This window comes from Aedes aegypti, chromosome 1, assembly GCF_002204515.2.
Source record: "Aedes aegypti strain LVP_AGWG chromosome 1, AaegL5.0 Primary Assembly, whole genome shotgun sequence".
Lineage (NCBI taxonomy): Eukaryota > Metazoa > Arthropoda > Insecta > Diptera > Culicidae > Aedes > Aedes aegypti.
Window position 1 is genome coordinate 178,682,348 of NC_035107.1, and position 24,696 is coordinate 178,707,043.

Sequence of the window (24,696 nt, forward strand, 5' to 3'; positions counted from 1 at the left end):
TTCGAATGTAGTGAAGTACATTTGGAAATTTATTAGCATTACAGTAAGGACCCGATTTTGTCAGCCCCTCGATGAATTTTAGGCTGACAAAATGGGGAACCTGTTCCTGTTTTTCAAATTTTGACGTATTAAATGGTTACATGGACTTTTAAGAGGGCGATGGACATGGGCGTAGCCAGTTTTTTTACCAGGGGCCCGCCTCTCCCTTATATTGGTAATATAGATTTTTAACACTTAATAAAAGGCATTGCCCCCTCTGGCTACGCCCATGCGTGCATGACATCAAACATCATCATCAATTTTAATGTAAACGTAGTAAAATATGACGATAACAATTTTTTGACAAATTTAAAACAGGCTGACAAAATCGGGTCCAAAAGCTGACAAAATCGGGGGTAGACAAAATCGGGGGCAGACAAAATCGGGGGCTGACAAAATCGGGTCAGTACTGTATATGAAGTTTAGGTAAAATTATGAGAAATGCCAGTTTTCCAATGATTTTTGTTATAAAATCCAATAATTCAAACATTTCATTTCATTTTTGTCATTGGAGCCAATCTATTAATTATATTCGTTAGCTCTGATAGAAATTTAGTTGAAATGTATATAGTTTACAGAAATCATAAACAGTTTTCATCCCTTTTGAGTTCAGAAAATTATTGTGCCATAGCTTCAACACTCTTCTAAAATTTTATGTTTAATCAATGTCAACCTAGGGTTTCAATGCTAGTAATGGACCCCTTAGTAGCTGAAATTCATTGTAGACGCTTTTCCGCAATGATATCTCAGACGCATATACGTTTTGTGGAGTCTAACAATAAATTCAATGTCTTTACTTCATAGTACGTCTATGAAACATACAAAATCATTCGATTTTTTCAGCGAAATATGCATTTGAAAAACTGTTGTCCGAATGCCTATTATGGACCCTCCCAGGGTCCATAATAGGATTGTTTACAAATTTGACGTTGCGTATTATGGACCCTCCATTTGATTCCCATGTAATCCGGCTCGCTGCCGACGAGCCTATTATGGACTCACCTGGAAATGCGTATTATGGACCCTCTTGTGTGGTTTCATTTGCAAAACTGTTCAAATATCTGTATGTATGCGTCTCAAACCAAATATTTTGCCTGAAACTGCTGACAAACAATGTAAACGAAGTTCCCCCGGTGAATTTTCATAGAAATAAAGTTGCTTTGAGTGTTAATTTTATGTTTTTCTGTAGGGGGTCCATAATACGCAAAGGGTCCATAACCGGCATCGACTCCCTAATTTTCATTCTAAACAACAGGTAAAGGTTAATTTTGAACTTGTCTGTGAAAATAATTTGAACTGCGAACTTCGTTTTACAATAAAGTACCCTAAACTACACTGTACATACCTCCACATAATTGATGTCATCGCAATGTTCAACTATCTATGAATTAATATTCAAATTATATTGAAAATAGCACCCCTAAACGTTTGTGTTGCGGTTACGGCAATAATATTTATTCTATAAATGTTTATAATCATGATTGATAGTAAAATGTAAATTAAAAATAATAATTACGCAACGTTTTGATAGGAACATTAAGTATGGATTATGTATATCCATTTAGGAGTAAAATTGAGAGATGTTGACTAAAATTTCTTATTTTTGATTTTTTATAAAATCCAAAAGTATAAGTTGTCGATATGGGGCTATCCATTAATTATGTAAGGGTTTATGGGGGGAGTGGAATGGGGTTTGAAATTTCTAACGCGCCATACAATTTATTTTTAATTTTCATACTAAAAATCTTATCATGGGGGGAGGGTGGGGGGTGTGGGGTTGAAAAACCCCGAAAATTGTCTTACGTAATTAATGAATCGCCCCTATCCACTCCTAGCTATTCTAAAACCAGGGTAGACAATCGTCACCGTCAAATGGAAAAAGTCGTCGACGAAACTAAAAAAAGAATCGTCATCGTCACTCAACCATCGTTGGATGACGATTTGCTGCAGTGGTCCACCACAAAGGCTCGGCGTCATGACGAAAAAATAAGCCTCCTTCGTTATAGTCGAATCTTCGTTCGGGAGCTCTGAGACGACTAAAAATATGAAGTGAGGCGTCGATAGATTATGAGCCTTTTTTGAAAAAAAAAAAATAAAAACAAAAAAACAAAACGTGTCCAAAATTGAACAAACGATCTCTGCATCGTCAACGTCACGCGCTTACCAACAGAGCTATTGTTGAAACTCGAGAAGTACGGATTGGATCGCCAATACAAGCAATTCTGGGATGGCATTCGCCATTTTGTGCATAGCAAGCGAATGTACAATAAACGCCTCCTTCGTTTGAGAGAGGGGAGCGAACGGAATGAAGACAAAGTTGTTCGTTGATGATTTTGGATTGAAGTTCGACGTGCATTCTTTCGTCGATGACGAGACGACGACCTGCAAGAGTTATTATACTGGCTGACGATGTCTTTTTTTATTTCGTCATCGCACTGTGACGAAGCTGACGATTGCCTGCTCTGTCTAAAACTGATTATAATTTTTTAAAATTTGTGCAATATTCGCAGAAATCATTCTTCAGGAAGTGATGTTGAAAAAAAAAAAATTGTTCGACTTACCGAATATTTTAACGGAAAAACATGGAAAAGGGGTATTTTTCTTAAATTTACTTAAGTTTCAAAAATGTCCGCTTATAAATTTTCCAAATGTACTCTATTGCATCTTAACAACACAACGAAGAGCTTAACCAATTAGTCCATTGAAAATTAGTTTTGAATGTTGTATATTTATTTTTTGTTAGGTGTACGAATATGGAATTGGGTCAATTATAGACACAAACTCAAAACTTATCCATTATTCCAAAGATTTAAGCAAATTAATACAGTTTGTCATTGCCAAGCAATAGATGACACCTATGACCTTTTTTATTGATAAAGTATATCGAAGTCCATGTACCATTTATTGGTTTTTTACCAACTTGATATGAAAGCAGTGCCCCGTACGAAAATGAAATTGAGTCACTGTAAGTTTTTAAGATGTATTTAAGATAATCGAAAATTCCTTTTTTATAATGACATGACTTAAAAAATGATTCATAAGTTTTTGTAACGCTTGATCGCCTTTTAATCAAATGTATTTTCGTAATGCCAGATTATGGAGAAACCACATATAAAATTGATTCAATTCCATAATGGCGAACGGAAGTACAACTTTTCCGAACGCACCAATCTTCAATATTGAGTTAAGAATCTTGAGATATATGGGTTTTAATTATTTGATGTTCAGAATGTCATGTCTACCTAAATCAAGTGATAGTCATTACACTACCCTATGCCTCTGGTACCTTTTACTTTTACTGGCTGCTGTATGAGCAGGAGAGAGAGACTTCCCGGACTGTGGACTGATTAACATATTATTTTATTCTTTATTTGCAGGATATAAAAGTGGCGACGAGTAAACGTGTGTTGGCAATTATTGTTTTTCTTTGAGGTGGCGAGTTTGCCAATTTTATTTATTTGAGTATGGTAAATTGCTAATTTGAGTTGAAGTTGTCGTATATTGTGAACAGTTGCTCTTTTGCGTAGCGAGATATTGTATTGAGATGAACGGAATTGTTCTTTAGTGTTGACGAATTTGTCAAATGTTATGTTTAGCAGTGTGAATCCAATGGTTTGAATGCTTTGTTGTAGTCATGAACAAACAAATGTGATTTGAAGATGAAATTGTGGAATTTTCTGGGCATATTTTCGATTGTTCATTGTATGAGTTATTGTAACGTGTAGGTGTCCTTTTAAAGAGTTACACTGCGGAACACGTTTTTGTCTCCAGCATCAAAATACCTCTATTTACTTAATTAAGGGTTGCTGAATCCATTGCCGTTTACAGAATTATCATAGCACGTCTAGTTTTTGAGATATTAGGTGTTGAAAATGCAAAAATTGACTATTTCAGCCAACTTGCATGCAAGTTTGCCAGCTTGTAAGGCAATTTATTTGCTTAATTTACCACAGAATTCAATATTTATGTGTATAACAATACTTATCATCAAAGTTCATAATACTTTTCATGCGGAAAAGTTATTTTTTGATGGTTTAGAGAAGTATTGTATTTTGCCATATAAGAGTAACGAAGAATTTTGTATGGAGACAGCAATCATGTTGAAAAAATCGGTTTAATCTAAATTTAATCGTGAAATTTCAACCAAAATATATCTAAAACGAAAGTTTAATTCCTCTTTTACATGCTTGGTGGATAAGATCACAAAAAAGTTTGATAAAATATACTTCAAATTTTAGGTAAACATCAATAAAACCAATGTTTTATACAACTTTGGCGACCTGTAGCTAAAAATTGTGACGTGCTGGAAAATTTCTGAAAACGGTATCAGATTCAGCAACTCCAAATCTACTAAAGACACATAATTTGATTCTTGAGACACGCGAAAATGTCATTTTTGTTGCGCTGTGTTATTAGAAAGTTTCTAAAAGGGAAAGGACTGCCATGTCTACCTATATCAAGTGATAGTCATTACACTACCCTATGCCTCTGGTACCTTTTACTTGTTCGTACCTACTGTATTTCTGAGCTATAAATACTGGCTGCTGTATGAGCAGGAGAGAGAGAGACTTCCCGGACTGTGGACTGACTAACATATTATTTTATTCTTTATTTGCAGGATATAAAACATAAATGCCAACTAGTGACACTATTCCATACTTATCAGGTATGCTAATCATTTCTCTTAGCATAACTAGCAAATTTACTGAAAACACAGACAGCTATAGCTTATATATATATGATCTTCATCCTGGAATATGTGAGTTTTGAGAAATTTCTGATAAAATCCGTGGAGGAAATCCTGGTAATCTTCGAGAATCGTTGGAGATTTTGCTGAAGGAATCCTTGAGGAATTTCGGGAGGTATCCTTTGACTAATTCCGGGAGGAATCCCTTAAGGAATTCCAGACTACGTTGAAGAGTTCTTGGGTGAATCTCTTGAAGTATTCTCTAGAAGTTCGGGTAGTATCTTCTAATAAATTTCGAAAAGAATTCATAATAAATTAACCAAAAAAAGCCCTAGAGGGATTCCTGAAGGAACCTTTAGAAGAATTTCTAATAGAATCCCTGACAGAACTTCTGATGAAATCCCAGGAGGATTTATAATAAAATCTTAGAAGTTTTTCTAATGGAATCTATGAAAGAACTTCCGATGAAATCCCTGCAGAAATTCCCAAGTCTTGGTGGAAATTTTGGAGAAACTCCTGATGAAATTCTCAGAAGAACTCTAATGCCCTAAAGGTACTTCTAATATTGGAATTCCTGATAGAATCCCTGGAGGAACTTCTGATGGAATATAAAGATATTGTTGGAGGATATATAGAGGAACTCCTGATAGAATCTCGGGAAATCTGAATTCCGGGTGAAATCTCAGAAGAAACTCTTAATGGCATCCCTGGAGGAAATCCTGATGAAATCCTTGGAGGAAATCCTAAATATACTGTTGAACAAGTTCCTGATGGAATCAATGGAGGAATTTTTGATGAAATTCATAGAATAACTAGTGATGGAATCTCTAGAGAAACCCCTGATAGAATCTCTGGAAGGAATTCCAGGTGGAATCTCTGAAGAAACTGCTGATGAAATCGCTGGAGAAACTTCTAATGGAATTGCTAGAGATATTCCTGATGGAATCCCTGGAGAAGTTCCAGTTGCTATCGCTGAAGGAACTCTTGATGGAATTCCTGGAGGATCAAAACGCATTTTGACTTTCCACTCCTGATGAAATCTCCAGAAGCCCTAAAGGTACTCCCGATAGAATCACTACAGGAGCTCCTGGTGAAATCCCTGGGGGCACTCCTGAAGGAATCCTTGGAAGAATTTGTAAAGATATTCTTGAAGGAACTTTGGATGGAATCATTGGAGGAATTTCTGTTAAAATCCCGTGAAGAACTCCTGATGGAATCCCTAGAGCAACGACGGACAGAGTCCATGGAGAAATTCCAGGTGGAATCTCTGAAATATCTCCTGATAGAATCCCAGGAGAAACTTCTGATGAAATCCCTAGTTGAGTTCCAGGTGCAATCCCTGAAAGACCACCTGATCGAATCTCTGGAGGAAATCCAGATGGAATCCCTGAAGAATTCCTGATGGAATCCCTAGACGAACATCTGATGAAACCCCCAGAAGAATTCTTGATGGAATTCCTAGAGGAACTTCCGATGGAATCCCTAGAGCTAGTCCTGATAAAAGCCCTGAAGAAACTGCTGAATGAAACCTTCGTGAAATTTATGATTGAATCTTTAGAAGCCGTCCTAATGGAATGCCTGGATGAAATCGTGTTTAATTCCCTAGAATAACTCCTGATTCTAGAGGCCTTCCTTAGCCGATTGATCAGAGTCCACGGCTACAAAGCAAAACCATGCTGAAGGTTTTTGGTTTAAATTTCCGGTCGGTCCAGGATCTTTTCATAATGGAAATTTCCTTGACTTCCCTGGGCATAGAGTATCATCGTACCTGCCACACGATATATGAATGTGAAAATGGCAACTTTGGCAAAGAAAGCTCTCAGTTAAAAACTGTGGAAATGCCCATTGAAATCTAAGCTGAGAAGCAGGATCTGTGCCAGTGAGGACGTAACGAAGAAGAAGAACTCCTGATTCTCAGAGGAATCACTGATGGAATCCCTGTCGGAACTCCTGATAGAATCCCATGAGGAATTCCAACGGAAGTTTCGAAAGGAATTTGTTACGCCTGGCAACACGACCCAGCAAACAAGCCCACCTCCCGAGATGAACACACCATGAATACTGTTTCACTTTGATCCATACCCATACCATTGTAATGTTTCTAAAATAAAGTTAGTTATGAGTTTGACTGTTCCAAGAGCAGACGCGAGTTTTATTTCGCCCGTATACAGTCCATTTTGTTTAGCCGAACAGCACATTTTTGGTCCTTCTGAAGTCGGATTGTGCCTGTTCCGGATATTTGACCAACTTATCGCGCGGAAAAGTTGGAATTCGAGTGAATCGTAGTGATACGAAACTGTGAAAAGTACACCCGACTGGTGTACTCGTGAATCGTGGCCGAAAAAAGTGACGCAATTGCGCAGTGAAAAACGGCAGACAGCATTCTCAAACGACGCCATTTTGAAATTTGAACGCTCGACGTGAGGGGAGAGAAAATATCCGAGTGATCACTGTGCAGTGTGATTCGAGAAGAGGACGCCCCGTGGGGCCGAATTCGAAGTGATTTGTAGAAGTTGTCGCTCGAACGGCGGAGCCACCACCGATTGTGGTTGACTTCGGAAAATTCAACTTGGTTGAATTCGATCGTTGTGTTTGTGAATTCCTGTTCGTGGATTAGGTTGATGCTGAAACCGCTCCACATCTATGTGGAAAGAGACCGCTATACAAGTGCGACGGCAACAGTGTAGACGGGTCATGTCTGATTTTAGTGGATTCAGTTGTATTGGTGATTGCTCTTGAAGGAGCCACGACACCACGGTGTGCTTTGTGAATGTACCGTTTGGGTGCGGTTTTCGGGCACAAGTGAAATAAGAACAATGATGTACAGACTCAAATCGGTAGTGAATGTCGTGTGATACACCAATGCCGAAGAAAAACAAAGCTGATCCTCGACGGTTGGTTATGCAAGAAACGGAAGAAGAAAAAACCCCGTCAGTGAGTGCACAAAAATTGAAAATGAAAGCAAAAGAAGCCATGAAGAAAACGGAGGAAAAATTAAAAGTGATGAAGATCCGATTGAATTCGGTCAAAAGCAAGTTGCTGAGAGTGCGTGCGAGCTTGGAGTCAAGTGAAGAAGCTCCAAATCCGAACCTGAGGTGCAAGCAGTTCTTGCAGTTGCAGCTGAAAACCGTTGAGAACGCGTTTGCTGAGTATACTCAGCTCCACCAGCGTGTTTTCGAAGCGGACGTTGGTGACGAGGTACGAGAGGCGGCAGAGGTAGATTACGTTACGTTTGAGCAGCGATACGGTGAGTTATTCATTTTTCTTTCTAAATTGATCGACGACAACATCAAAAAAGAAGATGAAGCTCGAGCCGTGTCGGCCTTCCAGCCAGTACCGAGTTCCTTGACCGCGGCTGCTGATACCCCGTTCCACGTACCACCGTTGAAGGTTCCACTGCCCACATTCGATGGAACCTATGAGAACTGGTTTGCCTTCCGTTCGATGTTCGAGACGATTATGAAGCGGTACAGCACCGAATCTCCAGCCATAAAATTGTACCATCTTCGTAATTCGTTAGTAGGAAAGGCCGCAGGTATTATCGACCAAGAAATCGTCAATAATAATGATTACGATGTGGCCTGGCAGATGTTGATTGATCGTTTCGAAGACAAAAGGCTCATTATCGACAAACACATTGATGCGCTTTTTAATCTTCCGAAATTAGCAAACGAAAACGCCCCTGATCTTCGAAAACTCATTGACACATGCACGAAAAACGTTGACGCTCTAAAAAACCTCGGTCTTCCCGTGGAGGGGTTAGGAGAATGCATGTTGATCAATCGTATCGCTTCCAAACTGGATCAGGAAACTCGAAAGGCCTGGGAATTGAACAGTATCGACGATGAATTACCAGGTTACAACGACACTCTTGAGTTTTTGCGCGAGAGGTGTAAGGTACTAGAAAAAATCCAGTCCGTTGTTAAGCAACCACCCAAGATTCAGAAACCCGTACGAAACGTTCCAGATATGAAGGGGAAAGCGAGTACCCTAGTCGCTACATCTGAAAGGTGTCCACAATGTTCGGAAACTCACGAGCTGTGGCGGTGTGAAGCGTTCAAAAGCGTAAGTTTGTCTGAGAAGTACAATACACTGCGACGCCTCGGGGCCTGCTTCAATTGTCTTCAGAAGGGGCAGAAACGATCAATTGCTCATCGAAAAACACGTGCAAGAAATGTCGGAAATCTCACCACACCCTGCTGCATCCTGAAGATGATGGTACGAAGAAATTCGAACACGCACCAACGTCCGCAACGAAGCCGGAGCTACCAACGAAGGAACCTGAACATCCAACCAAGAGCTCACCGGTTGTAACTGCGTTAGAGGTTGAACAACAATCCAACTTCTGCACGCAGCCGAAGAACAGGGGAAAGCAGATTCTCCTGTCTACCGCTGTTGTCCTCGTCTATGGCAAGAGTGGTCGCCAGTATCCCTGTCGAGTGCTACTCGACTCCGGGTCGCATACGAGCTTCGTAACGGAGCATTTCGCGACTCTTCTGGCACTGAAAAAGGAACCAACGAATGTGAACATCAGCTGCTTGAACGATACCCACACTAAAGTTCGTCTCAAGATCCACACCCAAGTGACGTCGCGTGTAACGGATTACACGGTATGCTTGGAACTGCTGGTGGTTCCAAAAATCACCGGACTATTGCCTACAAGTAAGGTGAATATTGCAACTCTGGACTTGCCGAACGGCATTGAGCTCGCCGATCCCGGGTTCTACGTTCCTGACAAAGTGAACATGTTGTTGGGAGCAGATGTGTTTTTCGACATGTTGATGTCTGGTCGAATTCAACTACCAAGAAGTTCGGCTTTATTGCAAGAAACCCAGTTTGGCTGGGTACTGAGTGGTCCTGTTTCAACCGAAGATGACCAGGTTGTCCATTCGTTTTGCACTACTACGTTGGATGAGAACCTTGACTCAGTGGTGCGTAGGTTCTGGGAAATCGAATCGTTCGGAGAGATCCAGCAGCCTAATCCGACGGTGGAGGAGGAGTGTGTGCAACATTTCAAGGAGACACACGAGCGCACCGACGAAGGCAGATATTCGGTACGTCTGCCGTTCAACGAGAAGAAAACCCAGCTGGGAGATTCCAGACGTATGGCTGAGAAGCGGTTCTACGGGTTGGAGAGGCGCCTGGAAGCAACTCCGGAGCTGAAAGAGCAGTACAATGCATTCCTGAAAGACTACGAATCACTCGGTCACATGATCGAGAACCCGACGCCTGGTGATCAGGCTTTCTATCTCCCACATCACTACGTACTGAAGCCCACTAGTACCTCTACAAAACTACGTGTGGTTTTCGACGGCTCTGCTGCGTCGGACACAGGTGTCTCCATAAACCAAACGCAGATGATCGGACCAATCGTACAGAACGATTTGGTATCAATTCTTTTGAATTTTCGCTCCTACCGATTTGCCTTTACAGCCGACATTCCTAAAATGTATCGGCAAGTCGGTGTACACGAAGATGACCGACGCTATCAGAGAATCTTGTGGAGACAAACCAATAACGATCCCGTGAAGACGTACGACTTACAAACAGTGACGTACGGACTCGCTTCGTCCCCGTTCCTTGCGACGATGTCTCTCCGCCAGCTGGCCGAAGATGAAGGAGACCAGTATCCGCTGGCAGCACATGCGATCAAGAAGTCCTGCTACATGGACGATGTTTTAGTAGGAGCCAACACTCTACCGACAGCGATTGAGTTGAAGAACCAGATTGTCGGTCTTCTAGAGAAGGGATGTTTCAGCGTACACAAGTTTGCGTCGAATTCCTGTGAACTGTTGGCGGATGTTCCCGACGAGCAGCGGGAACGCAGCATCGACATCGAGGATCCCAGCATCAACGTAACTATGAGAACTCTAGGCGTGGCCTGGAATCCTGTGGATGATCAGTTTACAATCGTATTTCCAACTCAACAAGTCAGCGAGAACGTCATCCACACGAAACGAACGATCCTGAGTCAAATTGCGAAGATATTCGACCCGTTGGGCTTCGTAGGTCCGGCGGTTACTGCAGCTAAGCTGATTATGCGTGAGCTGTGGTCGTTGAACTTGGAGTGGGACCAACCGGTTCCACAAGATATGGCGCAGCTGTGGCTAGACTACTCACAACAGCTGCGCTGCTTGAAAAACGTAAAAATTCCACGATGGATCCTGTGTGAAGACAACTGCGGCATCGAACTTCACGGGTTTGCAGATGCGTCGGATCTCGCATACGGCGCCTGTATATATACTCGATTGAAGCGAAGTGACGGCACAGCAGAATTGAAGCTAGTATGCAGTAAGTCAAGAGTGTTACCACGAAAAAAGGAGAAGCAGAAGAAGATCACCACTCCACGCGCGGAGCTGTTGGCCGCAGTTGTCGCGATTGGTGGTGAAGATATTAGAAGCATTCGAAATCCGATTTGATAGTGTGAACTTATGGAGTGACTCTCAAATAGTCTTGTGCTGGATCCGCAAGGCACTCGAAGAGCTGGCGATATACGTCGGCAATCGAGTACGCGAAATACAACATTCAACCGAAAACTTCTCCTGGAAATACATCCCGTCGAAAGAAAACCCCGCTGACTGCGTCTCCCGGGGAATTGCACCGAAGAACATGGAATCTCATTCTTTGTGGTGGACTGGACCACCGACGCTACATGCAGCCGATCCTGCCATCGATGAGCCGCCACCAATAGCGGACGAAGAAATACCAGAAGTGAAGAAGACAGTGCTAGTTGCAGTGACCAGAGAAGATCGACTTCATCTTTTCGATAGAATCAGCCGTTTCCCGATCATCCAGCGCGCAATGGCCTACGTTGTGCGCTTCTGCGACTACGTGCGAAGTGGAAGAAAGCAGCTCACAAAGGGCTTGCCGACTACTGATGAGATGTTGCGATCATCCACTCTAATCGTGAAGCTAGTGCAAGCTGAAGGATTTGCTGGAGAACTGAAGCTTATGCGAATGAAATCTTCGGACTCGAAGTTACCGTTCGGCAACTTGCATCCTTTCGTCGATCTGAACGATGGCGTGCTTCGGGTCGGTGGTCGTTTATCAAATGCTCAAATTCCGTATGATCACAAACATCCTGCTCTACTACCCGAAAAACATCCACTGACTGTTACCCTGATTCGATACCTGCACCAAAATAACCTTCACGTTGGTCAGCGAGGTCTACTAGCCATAGTTAGACAGCAATACTGGCCTCTGCGAGCGAAGAACATTATCCGGAAGGTTGTGCATCAGTGCATTTCCTGCTATCGTTCGAAACCAACAAAGGCCACCCAGCTGATGGGTGACCTACCCGATTACCGAGTCCGACCTTCATTTCCGTTCGCACGCACTGGACTCGACTTTGCCGGTCCATTCAAGATACGTTCAAGCCATAAACTACGTAGCGCCCAGACGATAAAGGGGTACGTCTGCGTATTTGTTTGCATGGCTACCCGTGCACTTCATCTAGAAGCCGTGTCAGACTTGACTTCTGAAGCCTTCCTTGGAGCCCTGCAACGATTCGTCAGTCGTCGGGGTCTTGTAGAGAACCTCTACTCCGACAATGCGACAAATTTCGCCGGTGCCAACAATGAATTGCAGCTTCTCGCCCAGTTGTTTCGTGATGAGCAACATCGACGCGGCTTAGACGTATTCTGTACGCAGCGAGGAATAAAGTGGTCCTTCATTCCACCCCGAAGCCCACATTTCGGCGGGATTTGGGAAGCGGGTGTCAAGTCCGTCAAACTTCACCTCAAGAGAGTCCTTGCCGAGCACAATCTCTCGTTTGAACAGTTTACTACCGTGCTTGCGCAGATAGAGGCTCTTTTAAACTCCCGACCACTGACTCCTGTCTCGGACGACCCGAACGACATTCGGGCTATAACTCCTGCCCATTTCCTGATCGGCCGGGAGTTCCAAGCAATCGCCGAACCATCGTACAAGAAGATTCCTCCTGGTCGACTCTCCAAGTGGCAGTTCCTGCAAGATCTGAAGCAAAAATTCTGGAACCTTTGGATGACCCACTATCTCCACGAGCTTCAACAGCGCCAGAAGGACTTCAAGGTCACCACTTTCAAGGTTGGCGCGCTAGTGCTGATCATCGACGAGAACGTTCCGCCGCTTCAATGGATGTTGGCTCGTATCACTGAGCTGATTCCAGGAAAGGACGGCCACACACGAGTGGTTGGCCTGCTATTACCAAATGGGACAAAAACAACGCGAGCGGTTAAGAAAATCTGTCTACTTCCCTTAGACACCGAGGTAGATTCGCAAGAGCCAAGTTCTTGAAATGACCCATTTCAACGCGTGGGAGGATGTTACGCCTGGCAACACGACCCAGCAAACAAGCCCACCTCCCGAGATGAACACACCATGAATACTGTTTCACTTTGATCCATACCCATACCATTGTAATGTTTCTAAAATAAAGTTAGTTATGAGTTTGACTGTTCCAAGAGCAGACGCGAGTTTTATTTCGCCCGTATACAGTCCATTTTGTTTAGCCGAACAGCACAGAATTTATAAAGGAATTTTTACAGTAGTTTCTTGTTAAATCACTGGACAAAATGTTGATTAAATTTCTGGAAGAACACCTGGTGGAATCATGACGGTACGATCGGTTCGTCAAAGATTTGGCTCCGCCCAGCGGTGGTTTGAGCAAAATCAAACTCGTTTGATTTTGGCCGACTGAATTGTCAACCGTCAAATTGGTTTCACAAACTGTCAAATTGGTTCGTCAAACAGCATCACACACGGTCAAAAATAGCACCAACATGAGCATCAACCTGGGGGGCGGAGTCAATGTTGGTCAAACCGTCTGAGCGTCTGTGGGGTGCACGGGATTTCAACAGAAATTCCTCCAAATTTTTTTCCATAACCCCCCACTAACCTATAACCACTGAGGCCACTGATCTATATTTTTGAAAAGTTCACCGTTCGCTTTACAAAAAAAAAACACCAAGAATAGTTCGCGAATCAACGAAAAGTTAGTAATTTGAGGCTATAATAAACAGTATGTGACATTTGTTAACTCCACTAGATCTTCATTCAATTGAAATTTATGAAATGCTAAACCTAATAATTGAACTTTAACATTTCACTTCACTTTTGCAAAAGAAAAAAAAACTCTAGAAAATCACTAGTAAGGCGAGCAAATATCTTGAGAGATAGGCCTATTTCGTCTGCGACTTACAGACTTCTTCAGTGTCAAGAGCTCGATTTGCTGTACTTGCTTGCCTTATTAGTGATGTTTTAGTATTTTATTTTTTCTTTTGCAAAAGTTAAGTGAACTGTTAACGTTCAATTATGTAGTAGTATTTCTTAACCTTCCTTGTGCATTGGGGTAATTTTTGCAAACATTCTTGTTCTAAAAGGAGCTTTCGGCGACCTCTAGGAGCAGATCTACTAAAAAAGTAATACATTATGCGTTAAGGGTCAAACATGACCCATGACTTTGAAACGCTCTCATAAACTCATTTTTAAACCGATTTTCGTTCTTTTAACTTTATATGTAAGATATAGAACTCAAGAATGAAACAATAAATATTTTTTGGGAGTATGGTCATTCTGGGCACAAGGAAACCTGGAACCTGTTTCAGAAGGAACTGGCATATATCATACACAGAAGTTCCCAACTAACAGTTTTAGCACTATAAGCCAAAGCTTATTTGCTTTGTGCTGTATAAAGGTTGAATTGAAGCAGCGAACGCAGCAAAAAATGAAATCTGTCAAAAATAGAACAATTAGCGTTAATTCAGCTGTAACGCAAACATTTTGCAGCTACAAATCTTATAGCTGAATAAATTTTGTCATTTATCACTTTTGCTGCTTTCACAATGTTGTAAATCAACACCGTAAAAGGTAGCAACCTAATGATGTGGAATAAAAGTTCCCATCATTAATCCGGCTGCTTCTATACAATATGATTTGTTATGCTGCTCAATATACAATTAAGGAGCGTTTTGTCGTCAATTATACATACAGCAGTACGCGCTCATACAGCAGTACACACTTAAACAGAGTGTGAGAGTTAGGTAAATGAAATCACCGAATCTGATCTGTAATTTACTAAACTACACATGTTTCGGTAATTAAGCAGTTTTTGACAGAAAAATTACTGATTTTCGGTAAATTGATATCATTATAAAATATTATATGAACTGTTTTAGATATACCATGCCCACACAGTTACGGATCACCCACAGTGACGGATCACTTTAGCGTTCAACATCGGATAACTCGCTCAAAACATAAACGTTGACGTAAAAACATATTTTCCCATGTTATACTATTTGTCTTCTACCATTTGTAATGTTAAGCACAACATTCAACCGCTAAATAACGGTGTTTTTGAACAAATATTTAGTTGGTACCACACAGCTATCATTATATGGTTGTTTTCTGTAAGAAGTGCCGTCAGCATTCATAAGCTCCCACAGGTGGTAAAATTCAAATGTTATAGCATGTTTTATGCTCGGTCGCTTCGATTTTAGTATGAATTCATCTTTGGAAAACATTTTACATATTTTTTATTCAAAACACCGAATATTGGCACTTCTAACTAGTGATCCATAATATGGACCAGGAAATGATTGTTTACCACGGTTATGGATCACTTCCAAAGAATGTAGATTTCTGCTATTTTATGCATTGGATCCGACATTTTCAGACAATAGCACTAAGGATAAAACTAATAAAACATCAAGGTTTGTAAATTTCAAATTTTTAGCAGACAAAAATGGGTGGAAAACTTGATGTGGAGCGAAAACAGTTCATGTCTCAGTTACTACAATGCAATATCACAATAAAAAGAGCATTTTACCCTTGTTTCCAGCTCTAACACTGCTATTTTTGCAGTTATATATGACACATTGTCAACTTTCGCCATACCATGCAATACAGATGCATTGAGTTGAAAATCTCTTGATTTTGTGCACTGATCCGTAATATGTCACAATTTGATCCATAATATGGTTTTCCAGGAACCGACACAATTTTTAATTTTTTTGCAATCCTATGTAAATATTACACTCAAAACAGTATACTAACCGAAGTTCCAATTTGAAACGATTCGATTCGTGCTTTTAAATTACAATTTTACGTTTTCCATGTCGTTTTATTGAATTTTATATGTTGGACTCCACACTATTTGATCCATAACTGTGGGGTCATGGTAGAACAAAACGGTGTGTTTTCTTTGCCTTCGATATATACTGTGGTGGCAACAAGGACAGCGTCGAGACTTGGGGATGCAGAGATAGTGAGTTTGATTCCAGGAGGTGACAGGTACTTTAATTGAGTAACGTTGGGAACATTAAATTCAGATACTTATGATATGAATTCCGGAAGCTTCCGGAAATAATATTTAATCCATAATACAGGGAAGCTGTATAAAATTATTCAACAGTTGCGAAATGGTTCAGAAAGCGCCTTCCGAAGATGTTACAACAGCTACTTGTCATATAACTGTTGAGATAGAGCAATGGTCGGTATGAATAAGAGCTGCCAACACTCCTTAGCTCAGTGTTCTTATGAGCACTTCCACAGGCAAGACTCTCCCCATTGGACCATTTTTGCTTATGTATATCGTTTGGCTAGCACGAAAATATTTTATGCCTGGGAAGTCGAGAAAATTATCAACCGGGAAAGATCCTCTACCAGTTGAAAAACTGCGCGTTTACCAAATATATTATTATATTCGGATATCATTTCCGTTACAACCAAATTATAAAAAAAAATGATTATACAGTCAACTCTCGATAACTCAATATTTAAAGGACCATAGAGTAAGGAAGGTATAGAGTTAAAGATAGAGTTACTGTGCACGCAGAGAAAGCTATTTTGATATCAAATATATTCAGAATCATTTCAACAATATTTCTGCATTATTTGCCGGCTTATAATTGTTTTTCATTATTTTCATAACTACTAGCAATTTGGTTCAACAATGTTTCTTGTTGAATTTGACAGCTGGGTTCAAAGTGGTTCAACAAAATAAATTTTTGTTTTAAAAAAATGTTTTTTGAAACAACAATATTTTGCTTTGAAATAAAACTTTTTATTTTTAAAACAAAGTTCTGTGATTTTTTGATATTATAATATTTTTATTTGAATTAATAAAATCTTGTTATTGTTCGTGGGCCCTATCTCTTTATTTTTCTTATTGTGGATGAACAAAACGACTATAGCTTTCAAAAGCTAAATTTATTTACAATTTCATGTGTTGCAATTCACTTTAATGCAGATTAAAACATTTGTTATATGTATCTGCTTCTAATTAGCGAACGAATTTGTTCCGCACCGCAAGCAGAAGGGGTTAAACTCATCTGCTCAATTTCCTTCCAGCGGTTCAAATAGAAGATAACTAAATAATGTAAACTAGCTTATTTGATTTAAAATTTAGGAAAGAATGGTCATAACTTACCCAGAAAGGTTTCGATTATGATTTTGGATGTTCTGAAACTATTAAATATGTTGATATATTGAACATTTTAACTCTGTTTAGAGCAAGAAACAAAATGGAAGGTCTGGTCTTTAGCTTTGAACACTGAATCAGAATAAAAAATTGAAGTATTTGAAACAAACAAATCTTCAATTTAAAATGATGATTTTTGTTGTTGTTTTGAAAATAAATCTGATTTAAAATGCTGTCAGTACATTCGAAAATATTTCTGTACTAACTTACCCCAGCGTGGCTAGCCACGCTCGCACAAAAATTTGAAAAGCAGAAAGCTATGCATAATCCTTCAAAGATTGATAATGTTTATGTTTAACTGCAAAATGACAATATGAACTAATGAATTTCTCTGTTCATAACTGTAAAACTGCTCTATAAATAATAGGCAGAGAAATACACTCCGTCCCAGTGGGAGCTGTAACGTTAGAAATAGAGAATAATGGTTATAATTTTATTTAACATCACCGACATTGACATGCATGATACTAATGACCGCAAAATCGCCTAAATTTATACTCTGACCACAATCTATTGAGGCACGTGACCTTAATGCTGTTGTAATGTTCTTATTTGGAATAATAACAGCTGTAATGCTGTTGTAGTGTTTCTTCAGCTGTGAAACATTTCGAAAATTCCAGAACATTTTATGAATTAGAGAAAATAACATTCTCGAATAGTCTACTGGATAGCTGTTGCAAAGTTCCATAATATATTGTTGTCTTTCAAAATCACAGTTGTAATGACGCTTGGAAAATATCGACTCATAGAACAGGAATGCTTTAGAAAAGCAAGTTATTATTCTCTGCGTGTGTAACGTGGCTAAAGCCTTATGTGCACGAGCCACAAGATCCAAGATAATTCTCTCAGGGCCGAATTTTCAAACGTGGGGGCCCGGGGCCAGAGTCTTGCGGGGGCCTTTTTGCTAGAAATTTGTTTGATGGTATTGGAGATCATTTTAATCACCTATCTATTAGAAGAAGCAAGTCTCAGTACCATTCCATTTATCGATGTGAAAATGTATCATTATAATTCAATATATATAGTATACAACCCATTAAATTTTTACTAATACTCGAGATTTTCTTCTGCAATGTTTTGATGATAATTGTTAGAAAGAGACAACATATAGGAAATAAATCGGTCCTACGTGTTATCCTAATGTTTGAATACAATTTAAATTAGATTTTAACTGCTTGAAACTTCTTATAAAGCGCAAGTTGAGGTGTATGGGACAAAACCTACTGAAAAAATGGTTTTTCAGCAATATTTTTACTCTAAACAAATTGTATGAGAGTTAAAAACAAGCCCAATCTTCTACAAATTATGGTATTTTAGACGGAAAACCCGCTTAAAATACTGTTGGAAAGCTTGAAAGTAATACAATATTTCGGAACACCTACACAAAATGGACCAAAATGTTACTTTAACTTACTTCGGGCCCCTCAATTATAATTATTATAACTTATTTGAAGTATATCAAATTAATGTTGGATTTCCTTACCTCTCGACGTACTTGTTCTTATAAAATTTAACAAATTATCACATTCATTTTTAGGCTTATGTTAAAGAGTACCAACAAAACTCTTAAAAACAAACAATAGCTTGAAGCTCTCAAAGTCCAAAAACAATAGGATACTGGCAAACTACAAAAAAGACTAAAAATCATTTACATTTCATGCCAAAAAATTATACACTAATTAAAAATTGGGAAAACTTTTAATTTTCAAACTTTCGATGTGATTCAAACATTGGGCATCATTGCATAGGTTTTTCTGATAATAGGTTCTAAATGTTTAATGAATTCTTGTTTTTTATTTAATAACACAAAAGGCATGTTATTGAAAATATTTTTAGCAATTTTTCCCGCTCAAATAACGACATATATCATATTTAAACAATTTATTTAAAAATTGGTCCATAAATGAACCTTGACACTTTTGATCATGTTTGACGTTCGCTCAGTCGACAAACACACAGGGATTTTAGTTATAACACTGGGCTGTTCCTAACTGACATTTCGGAAGGGACACGGAAACAAATACAAAATCTAAAAACATGAAAAATATTTTTTGGACTTAAACCAACGAAAAACATTTAAACTGAGTGAACTTGTGTTTCTGGCCCAACTTAAGCGTTTGGCACTAAAATTGAGACAGGGCTTTAGGACCCTATTATTAAATGTTTAATAATAATAGTTTAATAGTTTTATGTGGGGGCCCGGGGGCCATGGACCCCTTGGGACCCCCCGTAAATCGGCCCTGTAATCTCTACTGTAATCCTTACAGCGATTTCTCCAGGGATTCCACAAGCGGTTTCCCCTGAGATTCCTCCACACTGAAACAAGCGTTGAAGTAATGAGACCATGAACAGTTTTTAAATTTACTATTTCCAATCACGATTGAGCTATCAAGAACACTTTTTTATTTGCGTTTTGGTCCTCTCAAATCAACCGCATCGATAGCCGAGCGGTAAGCGTTCGCGCTTGATAATCCGCAAGATCCTTGGTTCGATTCTGGCTTGCTGCACGTTTTTAACCATGATATAGTAATTTTTGCTGTCGAAATGGTAACCATGGTAAAATTGAATGCACCAATATTGAAATAAATGCAAATTAAGTCTGCAAAAATCAAGTGGCGTTGTGTATTAATTTAACCTCTAATATAGTATTTTCAACCTCAACGCTGTTATCAGTGCAGGAAGCAAATTTGTTCCCTACCAGACTGGTTTCCGATAGGGCTTCAGCAAAGCTTTTAGCAGTTCGTTCAGGAATTTGCTAGGAGTTTCTTCATGAATTCCTCCATAGATTATTCCAGGAATTTTTGCAGGGATATTTCTGCAGGCATTTCACCAGGAGTTTTCTGCCGGAATGTCTCCAGTGATTCCTCCATAGATTCATCAAGATCTTTACTGAGATTTTTCCCAGTAATTTCTCCAAGGATTCCTCAGGGACTTTTCCAGAGATTACTTCTGGGACTCCTCATGATATTTCTCCAAAACTTCATTCAGAGACCGCATCAGAATCACATAACTAGATTATTTAACATATGTCAAAATATAAACAAATGTTGTAATACCATTTGTTATATTTTTGACTGGCATTTGTGAGTTGTTTGTAAATAACATCTAAAGTTATGAACAGTCACACAATTTGCAATATTTTTTTATATATTATGACATGTCTGAAACAAGTTCTGTAATAATTTTGCTATACAGTCATCTCTCCCTTACTCGATATTGAAGGACATCGAGTTAGGGAGGTATCGAGTTACAGAACACAAAGCAGTGCAACTGCGTTCCAAGGGACCATCGAGTTAGCCATTAAACAACTTTTACTATGGTTCTCTAACTCGATATTGAGATACGGAATATTCGAGTAAGGGAGAGTTAACTGTAATAGGATTTCTTATATTCTATATTTATTTGGTTTAAATGTTGTTAGATTTTTCTAATTTTAACACTACGATGTATGTTTATATAACAACTGGTGATTTATTAAAATCATATCAAAGCAAAACGTTCGTTATAATCTGTCCTTCTTCTGGTCAGGGCTCCTGTAAGGGTTCCTCTAGGAATATATCTACAAGGATTTATGTAGAGACGTTTTCAAGGCTTTTCTCCAAGTTACAGTACGAAGATTTCTTCAAGATTACTCCAGATATGTCTTCCAGTTATTCTCCAGAATTTCATGTGGTAGTCTTCTCGGAGATTCTGAGAATTATTCTTTAGATATCTTCCGGGATCGCTATAAAATTCTCCTAGATAATATCATCTAGGGAATCTACAAGAAATAACTTCATTAAATTCCTATAGGGATTCCTCAGGAGTTTCCTTAAAGAATTCTCTCAGGCATGCATCCAGGAAAACCTTACTTGAATTAATCTAAGAAATTTTTTCAGGCAATCTTCCAGGGATTCCCCTTTAAATATCTCCAGAGATTCGTTCTGGGCCTCCAAAAACTCCTCCGGGAAATTCATCAAGAATTTCTCTAGAAATTCCTATAGAGATTCGCCCATAAATAAGAATTCATCCAGAATTCCATCCGCGATTTTTTTTTGAGATTCATCTAGGAACTCCTTTTCTTAAGAAGTTTAAAAAACCCTATATAAATTTCATAAGGGACTCCTGAAGAAATCCCTGGAGGAACCTTTTTCTTTTTGAAAAAAGACACCTTCACGTAAATGCTTCTAGTGGACGATTTTTCCTTTGAAGGAAGCACCACACCAGACAACGGATTAGCATGCAACGTCCTATTTCATAGTCACAACACGTTCCTGACGAAAAGTTTTCCGGACACTCGCACCCCTTGGCTAAAGGCTATGTAAGTCTAGAAAATTGAGGAATCCCCGGTTAAATTCCTGGAAGCATCCCTGGAGAAATTCTTGCAGAAGCCTATCAAAAGATTCCTGAGGAAAGCTCTGGAAAAAATCCTGAAAAAATCCCTGGAATATCAGGTATGCTTTTTGGCTACGCAGTCTTTATTTTTTCAAGGGTTTTTTTTCATAATAAAAACTGCGTAGACGAAAATCATATTTCATTGAAATATGCAGTTGATTGTCTACCAGCTCATCCTGGAACAATTTCTAGGGGAAATCAGTTAGAGATTTTGCTGGTGAAATTTGCAGAGAAATCACCGAAAAAACCCTACAGAACTTTTTCTGGAGGAATCCCTGGTAAAATTCTTGGAAAAATCCCAGGAGAAACCTCTAGAGGATTGCACGAAGAAATTTTCAAAAAGAAAATGGGGAGCATTAATAAATTAAATCCTAAAGTAATTCTAAGGATAATTTCTAATGAAATTCCTGCAGGAATTCATAGGAGAATCTTTGAAGGAACTTCAAGAAGAAACTCTTGGAGGAATTCCCGAAGGATTTTTTTGAGGCCCAGAACGAGTCCCTAGAGAAATTTCTGGGGAATCCTTGGAGGATTATCTGGAGAAATCATTAGAATAATTCATGTCGCGATTTTCCTCGTGGTAATTATGTGAGAATTCCTGCAACAGTTGTGGAACACCTGCGGGAATTCCTGGAAGAATCCCTAGAGTGATCTAGGGAGGAATCCTTAAAGATATATTCGGAATAATTCTTGGGGATATCTTTGTACGTTTCAGAGGAGGAATCCTCGGGGAAAAATCTGAAAAAATCACTAAAGAAATAGCTTGAGTAAGTCTTGAAAAAATTTTCCTTATGTAACTCCTGCATAAACTCCTGGAGAAAACCTTGAAGATATGAAACCACCAAATGAACTTTAACATACTCTAATAATCCATCCATACAATTAAAAAAAGTGTAGCCTTGAAGATATCTCTGCAAGAATCTTTGGATGATTTTTAGAGGAATCACTAAAGGAATACTACACAGCTAAAAATATGTTGTAAAATCAAGTTTATTATCATGCACATATTTGGAGCATCAAAATAAACCTAAATTTAAACGACCAATCCATTATATTTCAATCGAATTCACTTTAAATTTACATGATGCTGTAACAACACAAATTTGATTTATTTTTACAGTAGACTTCAGTTTACATCACATTGAAAATTAAATATTTTTTTCTGTGTAGAAGAAATCGCTAAAAAAATCTCTAGAAAAGTTCCGGAGCTTGCTGAAAAAAAAATCCTAAAACAGATCTTGGAGAATTTCTGGGAGAAAATCCAAGTACAAATTTTACTGGAGGAATCTATGAAGGAATCACTTGAGACATTCCTGCAGGAATTCTTTGCGAAATCTTTAAAGGAATTCCTGTAAATATTTGTTTGCAAGAATCCTTGGACGAATCTCTGGAGAAAATTCCTGGAGGAAATTGCAAGATATTTCTGGAGTCCTACTCGGAACCGTTCTAAAATGTATCATGGCGAACAAAAGTTCTTATCTGAAGGAATCTCTGGAAAAGCCGTAGTGAAGAAATTGCTGTAAGGTGCTGTTAGCGGTAGAGATTATCCCTGAAGGAAACCTTCTGAAATAATTCATGGAGATGCTCTGGAAGAGTCTCTGGAGAGGAATTCTTGAAGGAATTCTCAAATGTTATAAAATGTCGTTTTACCTATCCGAAACATATTTGTCTTTCTAATTTAGTAATAACGGAAATGGAATTCGACTATGATAACTTTATGTTTGAGACGCCCCATATAGCCTTAACGGTAAACGCGCAGCAAAACTGAGGGGCATGGTTTCGAATCCCACTGGTAGAGATCTTACCGGGTTGCCACACGATTTTACAAAGGCAAAAATAGTCAAATAGCAGAGCTCTTCCGTTAATAACTGTGGAAGTGCTCATAAGAAACACTAAGCTGAGGAGGCATGCTCTGTTCCAGTAGGGACGTAACGCCAGTGTTTGGCATGGTGTTCATTTACATCTGGATAAAAAAACCATGTGTTTTTGCGCCGTCGCATGATGGAATTATAGGAATTGTCTTGAAAATGTCCACATCACACCCTAGCGGAACCCCGTGCCGGAATACTCGACCAAATCCGGCAAATCTAAATACTGGTTTCTTGTAATCGGAATCAAAAACCATGAAATTTAAACCGTCGTATATATACATGCATATGAACTGCTGAATAAATATCTATGGTTCCATTCTAGAGTTCTATATCTTTCATATAAAGCTAAACGGAACGAAAATCGATTCAACAATGGATTTTTGAAGGCGTTTCAAGTTATGAGTCATTTTTGACCCTTAATGCGTAATGTGTAACATTTTCTCAATGCATTAGGAAGGTTAAATATACTCTAATAATCCTTCCATAAATTTAAGAAAAGTATAGTTTAAATGCATCTTTCAGAACAATATCTATCTAAATTTCCTTAAATTAAATACACTTACCTGGGATAATATTGTCCCAATTAATCTTTACAAAACCGATCGCGATCGGCTCGAGATTGTTCGTGGAATAAACCAAGAGCGTGCATTAGCTCATGTATTGCACGACCTTCATTTCCTAAACAATTCACACTTTGGTGGTCTGGTGGTTGTAATGACACGATTTGAGTTCCACCAGTCTTTCCTACGTAACTCCAACATTCCTTTGGGGTACTTGATTGGCCAAATTAACAGGAAATCTTTGTCTTTTCGCGTTCCACTGAACAAACTTAACGCATGTCAATAAATTCACGTCTTAATAGCTTGAAGTATCGTCACTTGATCGTCGATATCGTAATAAAGGACTTATTGCGTACGGAATCCGTTCCATTGGGCCATTTACGTTCCGGAAATACATCCCATTTAAGCCCTACTCTCCAGTACTTGTAACATCGATTATCCATTGCCATGTCTCCTTGGAACAGTCCTGGTGTAACTTCTGGATCTTGTTCTCCATCTTGCAGAGCAGCAGATTTGCTCGATAAGATCAATACTATCTGGTACAGGTGGGTTTAGTACATCCGGAACTCTGGGAAAAATTATCGCTCCGCAAACGAGACTCAGTGAAAACAGCACTCCGGCTGGGTGCCGCAGATACCGAAATGTGCTATGCATTGCACAACGTAAATCGATCACTTTATTTTGCCTTAACGAATAACCGAAACT

General features: G+C 39.2%; 1 protein-coding gene across 1 annotated transcript in view; it reads right to left on the reverse strand.

Moving 5' to 3' along the window:
• The window catches only part of LOC5573864 (high choriolytic enzyme 1), a 26,998-nt gene extending 2,302 nt beyond the window's left edge, over window positions 1-24,696 (reverse strand). The window contains 8 exon segments of the mRNA XM_001654846.2: window positions 23,995-24,028; window positions 24,030-24,191; window positions 24,193-24,240; window positions 24,242-24,282; window positions 24,285-24,327; window positions 24,329-24,352; window positions 24,354-24,509; window positions 24,511-24,696. Coding sequence (XP_001654896.2) covers window positions 23,995-24,028; window positions 24,030-24,191; window positions 24,193-24,240; window positions 24,242-24,282; window positions 24,285-24,327; window positions 24,329-24,352; window positions 24,354-24,509; window positions 24,511-24,645 — 643 coding nt within the window. The 5' untranslated portion in view covers window positions 24,646-24,696.